The sequence below is a fragment of the Podarcis liolepis genome (genome assembly GCF_965112155.1).
Source record: "Podarcis liolepis genome assembly, chromosome: 11".
Lineage (NCBI taxonomy): Eukaryota > Metazoa > Chordata > Lepidosauria > Squamata > Lacertidae > Podarcis > Podarcis liolepis.
Window position 1 is genome coordinate 58,487,042 of NC_139565.1, and position 13,682 is coordinate 58,500,723.

Sequence of the window (13,682 nt, forward strand, 5' to 3'; positions counted from 1 at the left end):
TTGTTGTTGTTGTTTAGTCGTGTCCGACTCTTCGTGACCCCTTGGACCAGAGCACGCCAGGCACTCCTGTCTTCCCCTTCCTCCCGCAGCTTGGTCAAACTCATGCTGGTAGCTTCGAGAACACTGTCCAACCATCTCGTCCTCTGTCGTCCCCATCTTACCCAACACCAGGGTCTTTTCCAGAGAATCTTCTCTTCTCATGAGGTGGCCAAAGTATTGGAGCCTCAGCTTCAGGATCTGTCGTTCCAGTGAGCACTCAGGGCTGATTTCCTTCAGAATGTATAGGCTTGATCTTCTTGCGGTCCATGGGACTCTCAAGGGTCTCCTCCAGCATCATAATTCAAAAGCATCAATTCTTCAGCGATCAGCCTTCTTTATGGTCCAGCTCTCACTTCCATATATCACTACTGGGAAAACCATAGCTTTAACAATACAGACTTTTGTAGGCAAGGTGATGTCTCAGATTTTTAAGATGCCGCTTTTTAAGATGCTGTTGCCAATTACAGAAACACAATTCTCAATTTGTTCCTGTAGCAATTTCATGACACATTGTGCAAGGAATTTCAGTTGCCACAAAGTTGCAAAATATTATGCTGCAAATGTGAATGTCCAGCCATGTATGTTTACCTGTTAAGGAATTATGTTAAGGAATTACCTGCAGCAATCAGAATGTAAGCATCAGTCTAATCCACCATCCTATTTTCAGGAGTAGTCTTCAAGTTGCCTTTGGGAAGCCCACATAAAGGGTGTGGAGACCCAGATCATTATGTCCATAGTATTTGTTATTCAGGGATAGGATGCATATGTCCATAGAGACATGCAAATGGATTTCCAGAATGGTGTACAGTGTTCTGGATTTGGAATATAGATAAGAGTGAATGCGCTCTTTTTGGGCAAAGCAACCCTCCACCCCTTGAAGAAATATTCTTAATAGGGTTATTTGGATCCTTTGTATCATATTTATTGGGGGGATTAACACATTTGATTAGAATGGAAGAAAGAAATCAAAGATGGGATGAATTCACAGTAGATTGGTTGCATTTTTAAAAACATTCTAGTGCATCATATCAAAATATGCAATTTTGCAGAAAGTTATATTTAATTAGAGTATATCAAAAAGAGGAAGATCTAGTTTTTATGTAATCCATGTTGTAGTAAGAATGGATCAACTTTTGTTTTTATGTCATTTAGATGGTTGCAATTTTTCTTATATTTCTTTATATTAAAAAAGAAGAAAGGGAGAATGCTTTTTTGTGCAAATTAATGCTTCTTGGGGAACATAAGGGACAGGTCTTCTCAATGGTGGTCCCACAGTTGCCCCTTGTACAGTTCAGGGATGTATTTATTCATTGCACTTGTCACCTTTTAGCCTCTCAGAAGGGCTTACATAAACATCCAGTGGCCAGTGATGGTTTTGGTTGTTATCCCTTGAGAAATAACACCAACTCTTCTCCTTCCCACACCCAGATTAGATCCTGTGACAATATCTAGGCCAGGAGGAGAGGATAGTTATTCCTCAGACAGCTGCCTTCTTAGCTGTTAGAATCCTCACAGCTTTTAAACATCCCTCAAAAAATCAATAGTTTTGAGTTACTTTCAGCTGTTAATAATAATCAGTTTCTGATTATTAAATGGCTATATCATTACTGGTTTTAAATCACGTAATTCCTGATGGTTTCATTGGATTTTTTATTTTTATTTTTTAAGAAATGAACATTGAGCCGGATTGCGGGATATATGTTTTTTAACTGCTATTTAAAATGATGGTCTTTCATTGAATTGTATTTTACTGAATATTGTAACTGCTTTTTGCTTGCTCTCCCTGCTCTGCAAGCCATATCGGGAGGGCTTTGCCCAGAAAGGCAGCCTGAAAACATTAAAATAAAATGGAATAAATAAACTGCTCAAGCCAATGCTGTTTTTTAAAAAAATGAAATGCACAAAATGCTTTGGGATCCTCACTGCTTTTGCCTCCTAGACACCAGAGCTTTGTGATCTTCTAAACAATCACAGCTACCAACTTTGGGGATTCTCCGGGGTTGAAATCCCTGTTGCGTTCCCTTCACTTTTAGAAAATGTATCAAATGTGCTCGTGGGCAGCCAGGTGGGAGTTCATGCCTTAACTTTCTGATGGACTTCTCTGCAGTTTGCGATGATTCTTCTCCTGGCCATTGATTTCCTATCAGAAAGACTTGGCGCAATAACCGTGTGCATATATATAATAAATGATGGCTACCAAAAGGCTGAACGACGCTCGCTTTGTGAGCACTCCATGCTACCTGGATTTTTATTGATTGCAAGGGGGCGGGTTGTGCTACAAGGGACAGCAATAAAGCTAAGAAGACAGATGAGATGCATTTTGAATGATGTGAGTAGGCAGCGACAGTCTTGTATATTCATAGTCTTGCCCTGCTGGCATCTGAGGCCTGCAGAGGGATGAATGAATTGTAGGTTCTCCACAGTGATAGAATGGACTGTACCACACCAGCTGCAGGAGTGATTGGAATTTCTGTGCATTTGTAAAAATGGTGAAATTAACTAATACAGTGGTACCTTGCTTCTCAAACTTAATCCGTTCCGGAAGTCGGTTCCAAAACCAAATCATTCCAAAACCAAGGGGCGCTTTCCCATAGAAAGTAATGCAAAATGGATTAATCTGTTCCAGACAACCCCTAAAACAGCAATTTAACATGGATTTTACTATCTAACGAGACCATTGATCCATAAAATGCAAGCAATAAACAATATAATGCAGTAACACAATCAATCAGTAGCTGAAGTGGGTTCCACATAGTCGCAAAAACAAAACAAAAAAGGGCCACAAAAACGCAAAATAAATAGCAAAAACAGACAGACCTCAGCGTAACACTCAAAAGAGAAGTCTGGCGCTCAAAACGGAGCACGTTCGGCTTCTGTAAAAAGTTCGCAAACTGGAACACTTTCAGGTTTGCAGTGTTTGGGTTCCAAGTTGTTTGAGAACCAAGGTACCATTGTATTTTAGTTAAGGGAAGGTAGACAAGTCAATAATATGCTTAACTGAATCTAAGAACATAAGAAGAATGCTTCTGAATTAGGCCAAAGGCCCATCTATTCCAACATTAGGAAACAAAGTCCTTGAAAAATAAACTATACAGTGGTACCTTGGGTTACAGACGCTTCAGGTTACAGACACTTCAGGTTACAGACTCCGCTAACCCGGAAGGAGTACCTTGGGTTAAGAACTTTGCTTCAGGATGAGAACAGAAATTGTGTGGCCACAGCAGGAGGCCCCATTAGCTAAAGTGGTATCTCAGGTTAAGAATAGTTTCAGGTTAAGAACGGACCTCCAGAATGAATTAAGTTCTTAACCCGAGGTACCACTGTACTTGCTCTTCTCTGTGACATCTGTTGAAGGCAAGATTTCTGCATCAGTCTGTTTTTAAGGTTTTTAATTTATTATCGTTACAGTAACAATCCAAAACTATTAATAAAATGCAGAACTGGTGCTTTCCCCAATGCCATGTGATGTTTGTTCTCCTAATGCAGAGAATCCAGCGTGACAGTACCTACACTTTGGAACTGCCTGCGTAGGTGGCTTTTGGTGTTGACTCTGCCCTCTGTGAACCTTTTGCCCCTAACAGATTACCTGAGTGAATAGGGGTTGGCAGGGGTTGGGGAGAAGGTTCCTCACCTGTACTCTGGGACCTGTGTTGTGTAAGTTCTCAATCCTAGAGAAATTATTCCCCCCGCATCTATTTTCTGGTAGAAACTGGATTGCAAACATTCTGGCCCCCTTGTCTTCCTGACCATTTAGAACATCCATGGCTATTCCACATCATCATACCCATCAGTCAGTTGAGCCAATCAGCTCCAGAGGTTGCATAACATCACTAGTCTAGTACAGTGGTACCTCGCAAGACAAATGCCTCGCAAGACGGAAAACTCGCAAAACGAAAGGGTTTTTGGTTTTTTGAGTTGTTTCGCAAGACGATTTTCCCTATGAGCTTGCTTCACAAGACGGAAACGCCTTGCAAGTTTGTTTCCTTTTTCTTAAAACCGTTAATACAGTTGTGACTTGACTTCGAGGAGCAACTCATAGCACATGGTGTGGTAGCCTTTTTGGAGGTTTTTGAAGACTTTGGTGATTTTTGAAGCTTTTCCAAAACTTTTCCGACACCGCAAGACGAAAAAACTCGCAGAACAAATTAATTTCGTCTTGCGAGGCACCACTGTATACAGTATTGTAGGTTAGTGAAAACAGGAGTGAGAAGCATTAGGCTGAAGATTTTGTCTGCAACTTTCTTTCATTTCCAGTCTGGACAAGTTATGGATATTCATGAAATATGTATGTGTGCTGGTCACTTTATAATAATAATAATTTATTATTTATACCCTGCCCATCTGCTGGGTTTCCCCAGCCCCTCTGGGCAGCTGCCAACCAAATATTAAAAACAATACAGCATCAGACATTAAAAACTTCCCTAAACAGGGCCGCCTTCAGTTGTCTTTTAAAAATAAAATAGTTGTTTATTGCCTTGACATCTGCTGGGAGGGCGTTCCACAGGGAAGGTGTCACTACCGAGAAGGCCCTCTGCCTGGTTCCCTGTAACTTCACTTCTTGCAGCAAGGGAACTGCCAGAAGGCCCTCGGTGCTGGACCTCAATATCCGGGCTGGATGATGGGGGTGGAGACACTCCTTCAGGTATACAGGATCAAGGCTGTTTAGGACTTTAAAGGTCAGCACCAACACTTTGAACTGTGCTTGGAAACATACTGGGAGCCAATGAAGATCTTTCAGGACCAGTGTTATATGGTCTCAGCAGCCACTCCCAGTCACCAGTCTAGCTGCCACATTCTGGATTAATTGCAGTTTCCGAGTCACCTTCAAAGGCAGCCCCACGTAGAGTGCATTTCAGTAGTCCAAGTGGGAGATAACTAGAGCATGCACTGTAGGAAAACAAATGTGTACAATAACAAATATATTAACGAAGTGCAGAGCTGAGGAGGGAATATAACTCACTTCTTATCAAGGTCAAGGTGTGAGTCAGGAATTTTTTTAAAAATCTGCCATTGAGATTTTCAAAAAAACTCCATCCCTGCATAGGGCTGCACTCTGTTTTTCAGTTATTCAGAAATGCAAACTACTTGGTTTTGGTTTTTCTGAGCTGCGTATCACAGCTGCTAATCATTGACTCATCATTTCCATCTCTTTCTGCTTCCCCAGCGATGACAATGCAGTTTATCAGCCACAGGTTCCCCGACTACCATGATCCCACCATAGGTAAGTTAAACCCTCTTTCTTACACCAGCACTTTGGGCCATGGAGCAATGAGAAATTGGGCTTCTAACTGCTGAAAAGGTTTCTCATTGATTGCATCCCCTTTATCCAAGTGACTCATTAATTAACCAATTAAATGGAAATACATTTGCATATAAATCGGCACCTGAATATCATTTCCACGTTCGAAATTCTGAAGGGAGCACAAGATTGCCTGAAGCATGATAAACCAAAGCTACTACATGTGGTTTGAAGAAATGGCTCCCTTTAGGATTTCCTTGTTGTTTAGTACATCATGAACACACTGGAACTAAAATAGCCTTGGAAAATAGGGGAAGGGGACCGTGATCATGACCATGCTAGCATATTGGTACCCAGTGTTTTATGAACTCAACTTTTAGTTGATTAATCTGCTAATGATGCAAATGAAAAGCTATAGCCCTGGTTGAAATGATTCATGGCCATTGTGTTAGAATTAACTGCACAGTCCCTTTATGTATGAGCAGAGGCATATCTAAGCTCCCTTGCACTCTTCAAAGCCATGGGCCAGAAACTTTAAAAGCTTGCTTTTCAACACCTTTTGTGCTCCAAACCAGATTTCCAAACCAGGCACCCAGCTGTCTAGGGCAGTAGAGGAACAGTCCAAGGAGTGTGTTAGCGGATGGGCTCCTAGTCACTCTGAGCCAAAGGGGAAAGGCACAATTTTTGTGTACCTCCCAGGCCTGCGTCCTTGGCATGGACAAACCTGGCCAACCCCTGGGTATGCTGCTGTGTGTGACTCAGACTGCATGCTCTTCCTTCTCAGCTTAGACCTTCTTTTAGGGTCCTGCCAGGGAGCTGTATATAACCCAGTTAAGTAAAGCAGTTTGTTACCAAGACCTGTGTGCAGCCTGAATATTGGAAAGGTTCAATAGGCAAGGTTTCCAATGTGAACTTTGTGAAACCTTCGAAAATTCAAAATGGCAGTTACTTGGCCGGGGATTTCGGGAGATGCCTAGCAGTAAAATTAGCTTTCAAGTTGGTGTTTCAGAATCCATCGTTTTTGTGTTTATCAAGGGGAGGCAGGCATTTTAGGCCTGTGGGCACATTTGGATTGTTGAGCGAGTCCTATTGGCACCACCTGCTCTGGCAATTTCTCTCCCTCTTCCCCTCAGATTTGCTCCCCCTCAAACAGAAAAGGAGCTAGAGCACACCCATGCAAACACTTCACATTTCCTAAGGACCTATGTAAAAGTCATATCTAGAAGAAGCCTTGAAAAGCACATAGGGATTAAAGAGGAAGTTGGAAAGGGTGACTCTCTTGCCACTTCCTTCTTCAGTTTATAAAATTTTTATTGGTTTTACAGCATTTTTAAGAAAAACAAACAAACATTAAAAATGACAAACATACACGTATAGTTTCAAACATATTTTCATAAACCTCTTTTCTTGGACTTCCCCGTACCCCCCCTCTCTGCATCCCAATGTCCGTAGTTCAACTAGCAACTCCCAATTGTTACTTTCCAATCTCTATCCTCTTAGTCCTCTTTTATAATCTAACCTTATATCCCTGTACCCCTTTGTTTCTGGTAACCACGGCATTTTAGCATTCATTAAGTTTATAGTAGTCCTTAAGATAACTTTTAAATTTTCTCCATTCTTCTTCCACCGCCTCTTTTCGTTGGTCACGGATTCTGCCTGTCATCTCGGCCAGTGTCATATAGTCCATCACTTTCATCTGCCATTCTTCCAAAGTGGGTAAATCTTGTGTCTTCCAATATTTTGCGATGAGTATTCTTGCTGCTGTTGTGGCATACATGAAAAAAGCTCTATCTTTCTTTGTCACCAATTGGCCGACAATGCCCAAGAGAAAGGCCTCTGGTTTTTTAGAGAAGGTACATTTAAGTACCTTTTTCATTTCATTATAGATCATCTCCCAGAAGGCCTTAATCTTCGGGCATGTCCACTTCCTTCTTCAGCTCTATGTACTTTTCAAAGGAGAACAGGGTAACCACGCTCACCACCTCTTGCATGACCCAAGAGGCAATGGTGTAGTGCGTCAGAGACTTTGTCGGCACCAGGGGAAGACCTCAAGTACACCACTGAACCCATGGGCTCCTTGAGGGCAACCTCTGATGTAGCTACTAAGTGTGAACTGCCAGCAAAAAGGATGAAACTTCTGTATACATACCAGCTCACAGTTTGACCAACAGAAACACTGCAAGTCATTCATAAAAGACTGAATGAAACGGTTTGGAATAGTCCTTCTCTGAGTATCTGAATCTCTTTTTAAAGCCCGTTGACTTTTTAAAGGCCATTGACTTTTTAAAGCCCGTTGGCAAAAACGATTTTTTTATTTAAAGCTTGGTCAAGGTCAAGTGGGGAGGAAGCTTATAATTTTTCACGTAAACAATCTAGATCCTACACCTAAGAAAGGTGAATTTTCCAGCCTGTGTGTAATGTCAGCACTGACATTCCGTAACAGAAACTGTTTTTCTTTCTTTCATAAGTCATTAATTTATTCAGGCCAGGAGTTGTTGAGAGCCCCAGAGCCCCACCCCCAAGCTTCCAAATATATATTTGCTACCATAATAAGGACTAGAAACCTGCTTGTTTGTTATGATTCTCAGGAAGATGAATCCTGAGCCATTTCCCATATTGTGTCTCCTTTCCCGCTCTGTACTCCTCTAGAAATGTGATATGTTTTTCCAGCCTTCCCCACAATGCTATCAAGGAAAGGCCAGACCAAATTGTAACCCTGTGTCTTTTGAGTCCTCTGAATTATTGGTTTGCAATTGCCGCTGCAACAGCATTCTGTGGCAACAGCAACATCGGATGTCACTGTCCATCAGGCCCTTTTGCTTGATCCCAAAGATGGTGGGCATTGTTATAAATTCCTAGTATCACCTTTAAAAGGGAAGAGTGAGTAATGACCCCAGAGGTACCCTTCTGGATGTCCACAGGGCACATTCATCACTTTGGATTAACATTGCTGAGCATTCGGTGCTGACAGATGGCTGAGAGCAAACATTTATCTGGCTATAAAAGGAGATGGCTTTAAGAGAATGAAAGACAGAAGTTTGCTGCACTCCGTTTTCTTTGAGCTTTAACCATTTCCTCATCTTTCATACTTCAGATCTGCAGGAAAGAAAGGCTCATTGAGAACAGAACACCCAGACAACTGGTGGGGTGTGGGGTGGAGATTTTGCTTTTGCACTAGTTGACAGAAAAGTAGAGAGGCTAAGCAACCCCCTTAAGCTAGTTTGGGGCTCAGGACTGCAATGCCTCAAAGACCACCTCTCTCCATATGAACCTACCTGGACCCTGTGAACATCCTCTGAGGCTCTTCTTCATGTGGCCACTCCACGAGGGGTCTGGAGGGTGGCAACACGAGAATGGGTCTTATCTGTGGTGGCTCCCCATTTGTGGAACACTCTCACCAGAGAGGCTTGCTTGTCACCTTCATTATACACCTTTAGGTGCCAGGCGAAATCTTTCTGCTACAACCAGGCCTTGGGCTGATTAACATCCTATAACCTTTCAAATGTGTTTGTGGGATGGTGTGAGAGGAAGGGAGTTGTTCCTTGTGGTGGTTGTTATGTATTTTGTGCTTTTATCTTGTATTTTTGTGTTGCAAATCTCCTTGAGATCTACGGATGAAGGGCAGCATACAAATTTTAATAATAATAATAATAATAATAATAATAATAATAATAATAATACTGAAAATGTTTAGTTAATTGGTTAGCACAGAGTTTAAAACTTAGATTAAAATATCATTGGGGCAGCATTCATGATGCAAAGGCCTCTTGATGTAAAATCATTTTAACCTGACATCTAAATTTTGGCAAGGATGTTGACTGTAGTTCCATAAAGTTGGGTCCACTAGGCTGGAGTCACAACTCTCATTGACACAAGTAATGCTTCTGGGCCATGGAGGACCAGTATTAGATCTCCCCCAGATGATCTTAGTGATCAGTTGGAACATACAGGGCAAGGTGGTCTTTAAGATACCCTGGGCCTAAGTTGTCCAGCAGCTTCGACACTGGTACAAGAACCATGAACATGACCCAGTATCAGATGGGAAGCCAGTGCAGGTTATTTAACACTACTGGTGGTTGTTCCCATCACCAGTCTAGCCAGGGCATTCTGCAGTCGCTGAAGCTTCTAGACCAGACCCTAGAGGCAGCCCCACATAACGTGTATTTCAGTAGTCCAGGCTATGCATGAGTTAATGTGATCAGGTTGTCCCTGTCAAGGAGCTGTTGTTTACTTTAGGTGACTACAGTGGTGCCTCACAAGACGAAAAGAATTCGTTCCGTGAGTCTTTTCGTCTTGCGATGTTTTTCTTCTTGCGAAGCACGGTCCGTCGCAACTGCGCCTCTTCAAGCAGCTTTTAAAAAAAGCGCAAGACATTTTCATCTTGTGAAGCAAGCCCATAGGGAAATTCGTCTAGCGAAGCAACGCAAAACCGAAAAACCCTTTCATCTAGCGAGTTTTTCGTCTTGCGAGGCATTCGTCTTGCGGGGCACCACTGTACATGAATTTGTCCTGGGGTTAATCTCTGTGTTTGCTTCCAGATTCTGGGCTCTGCCTGCAAGTGTTCCAAATATTCCTAGGCTCTGCTTCTAGGCACATAGCAAATTGCTGAAAAATCCTCCAGTTCCACCCCTAGATCTGATATAGGGCTCAGGCTGTCCATCCCAGCACCTGCCCAGATACCAGAATTTTGTATGAGACGACAGCCTAATCTTAAAGTGTTTTCCCCACAAAGAAGAAATATGTTGACTTCTGTACATTTATTTTAGCATATTTTTTCAGATCAGTGCATTTTCAGAAAGCAATTTAGATTGGTGGTGTTTGTTTATTTTTAGTTTTGCATTGCCAAAAACATGACTAATGCTTCCATCTACTGGTCCCCAGTTGCCTGCCTGCCTGCCTGTCTGCCTGTCTCTCAAATATAACCATTGAGCCAACTCTCTGTAGCAAAACATCCGAAATTTGGGATCACAGACAAAAATCTGTGATTGGAATTATGCAAAGCAGGCTCATTTGCATAAGCTTCCTTTGCATGTTCTCTCCAATTTTGTGTGGGGTTTTGAATACTGCATTAGGGTTTATTTGCATAAATTCGGAAAAGATTGCTGGAACTCATGTAACAGTCTGAACCACTCTTGGAGATTAGGGGTATCTATTAACCTATGTGCACCAATTCTCTCTATCTACCAATGACAGGTCCAGTTTTTCTTATGCCTGTCCCTGAGTCCTAGCCATGCCTACTCAGAACTTAGTCCTGTTGCATTCCATAGGTGATATTGAAGTAAAGTGAGATTGCCTTACCCATCGGTGAAAGGCAATCAAATCAAGTTTTAATTACAATTATTATTATTAACATATGCCCATTCAAACATTTCAGTTTGAAGAACTGTCATTGTTTCAGGTGCCACATAATAATATGTCTTCCACATTAGTAAAAAATAGATATTTTAGTGTGGCAGCACCTGCACACCCAGACGTTTAGAAAGTTGATGCAAGTTTCAATCTGCTTTTAGTCTATTGCAGGGGTAGGCAAACTTTTCCACCAGAGGGCCAGATCACCCACCGCTCTTGACCCACTGGCTTTCGGAGCCATGGGGGGGGGAGGAGGCATCTGTGGCTTCCTATTGGCCATGGCTGTGTCCTGGAAGTCCTATCCTGCAGCCAATAGGAAGCCATTGCTGCCCACTCAGTCAGTCCCCGTGTGGAGCTAAACCGGTGCACCATATCCTGCCCGCGGAACATAGTTTGCCGACCCCTGGTCTATTGTTATTTTAACTATCTGAAAGTCTTAAATTATTGTTATTTTTTCTTATTGACAATTCTATTATTTTATCTTATTTGTAAGCTGCTTTGTGGGTCTTTTTTAACAATCAAGTGATGTCTAAAAGTTATGAAATGAATAAAATTGGGGGGCGGGGGGGGGAGAGAACAATGTATTTCTTGAATTTCTTTGCGGAAATGTGGTGATGTTATTCTCTTTTGGCCTATTACCCAGTAGCAACTACACTTGTTAGAATCAACAATATTGTTAGATGGGCTATTGTTTTTACCCAAATAAGCATGTATTTTCACAACAGATTTTCAATGATGCGGCTCATTAAGAATCCCTGGCCCAACTGCATCATTTAGCAGAATCATAATTTTGAAGGAGAGGTGGTCTTGGAAGAAGAACGTTCCTTGCTTGACTTGCTAAACCATATGTGGCGACAATTCCAGAGGACATCCCTGGAAGAAAATGAAATGATTTCCATTGTACATTTCCTATTTAATAGCAATGGGGAAACAATTTCCCAGCACTGGCAGAAACAATTTTCTTCCCGAACAAATGGAGAACTAATGATTTTGCACTCAGAGCAGTTACTTGGCAATGTTGCTGGGTGTTAGTGTAGCTAGAGAGATGGAGGGAGGAGGAGGAGGAGAAGGAGGGAACAAACTGGGCGGGTGCCAAGGTGCTCAACAGCCATGTAACTGATCTCAAACCAAATCCATGAAAGTCAGGTGGCATGCAGATTAGACAGCAAAGCAGCCAGCTAATTTTAAGCAACAATAACATGTCAGGAGGTTCTGCCTCTTGAGAAGCACTTGGAGTCAGGGTCATGAGAAGAATGATATTGGGGGCCATCTTCAAAGACTTTTGGAATCTGAAACATGGAAATGATGTGCTCTCAGTATTCCTCTGGGATGTGTTCCAGTTCTCTGGAAGCTGGAAGAATGGAGATTGCCAGAAAGGGGGGGGGGGAGACTGCTTTGGGAGGGGGTGAATACAGATCTCCAAGTAGTGAATGTTTTTATTGCTGTATTCTGTATTTGCAGGGACATTCTGTGAGCCACCCTTTAACACAATGACACAGGGATGAATAGCCTCTGGATGTTGGTAGACTGCAGCTTCCCCCATTCCTGATTATTGGCCATGCCAGATGGGGCTGATGGCACCCAATGACATTTAGCAGGCACCTGGAAGAGAACAAGTTTTCTGAGTGATAGAGATGGCAGAGGAATGTGATTCAGTCTGCATTTAAAGACAGACTTACCTGATTCAAAACAATATGCAAACCAAAACAAAGCCATCCTTCAAAATGTTGACTTCTCCAAATTTTGCAATGCAGTTCTCCAGCCAAGTATTGTGTACAGAAATGTACCAGTTAAATTAATGGAAAATTAGTGAAAACAACATACACAAATGCATAATCATAGAATTGGAGAGTTGGAAGGGACCATGACCGATGACCCTACAATCTCTGCTTAAAAACCTCCAAATTTGATGGACAAATTTTGTTTTGTTCACATTTAAAGAGGAACCTACATTACAGTGGTACCTTGGGTTAAGTACTTAATTCGTTCTGGAGGTCTGTTCTTAACCTGAAACTGTTCTTAACCTAAAGCACCACTTTAGCTAATGGGCCCCCCTGCTGCTGCCACGCTGCCAGAGCACTATTTCTGTTCTCATCCTGAAGCAAAGTTCTTAACCTGAAGCACTATTTCTGGGTTAGCGGAGTCTGTAACCTGAAGTGTATGTAACCTGAAGAGTATGTAATCCGAGGTACCACTGTATTTATACTTTCTGAACCAGTATGCAGACCAAAATATAGCCCCTCTCAGAAATTTGCATTGGTCCGAATTTTGCACTGCAATTCTGCAGTAATGTGTACAAAAATTCATAGGCTAGGGTAAAGCATGCGTAAAATGCATGTGTTTGTGAAAAGAACATACAAAGATGCATTATATTTGAGGAAATTGTTTTGCAAAAATGTGTATATTAATTTAACATGCAAACATGTAATTAGCACTAAAATGCTGGTGAGCTTTCAGTCAGTCATCCAAATGGATGTGCAAATGTTGGTAAACGCAGGGGGAAATGAGAAGTAGATAGAAGCAGAAAACCCCATCCCTACTTCTAAATAAACATTTATGCGATTGCTCTGGCAATGAATGGGGGGAAATGCACATTACTGTTAGGATTGAACAAAGTGGAGTGTTTTGTCCTTGTGAACCAGCTGATCCTCTCTCCTCTGCCCGGATAATTGTCCTGAATTATCAATGCAATGTCACCTTTTGACAACAGGGAAATATTTGTGGAAACAATAGAGGAGGCTTTGCACATCCTTGCGCGCTCTCTCTCTCTCTCTCTCTCTTCTTTGTGCAGCTCTCTATCTTCCTCTCTCCCTTTCCAGACTCACTTCCAATACCACTACTCCAAGGTTAGGGGTTAATTGGTAACTTTCCTTTGGGGCACTTAGCCAGTCCCTCTTGGCTCAGAAATACAATTGCATGTCAGCACTGATCACTCATGCCTGAAGAGCTTAAGGAAAGGGAAAGCTAGTGGAGCGCAAGAGATACACACCATCAAGTGTCACCGTTAATCACAGGCACCAAGCTTTTTAATGCACAGGGTATTTTACATTAGTCG

At 42.0% G+C, this 13,682-nt stretch overlaps 1 protein-coding gene across 2 annotated transcripts in view; it reads left to right on the forward strand.

The window, feature by feature from the left end:
- RIT2 (Ras like without CAAX 2) overlaps positions 1 to 13,682 on the forward strand; it is a 272,498-nt gene that overhangs the window by 69,579 nt on the left and 189,237 nt on the right. For both annotated transcript variants that reach the window (XM_083466310.1, XM_083466309.1), the window contains exon 2: positions 5,204 to 5,260. In XM_083466310.1, the coding sequence (XP_083322436.1) occupies positions 5,204 to 5,260 (57 nt within the window). The remainder of the gene's footprint in view (positions 1 to 5,203; positions 5,261 to 13,682) is intronic.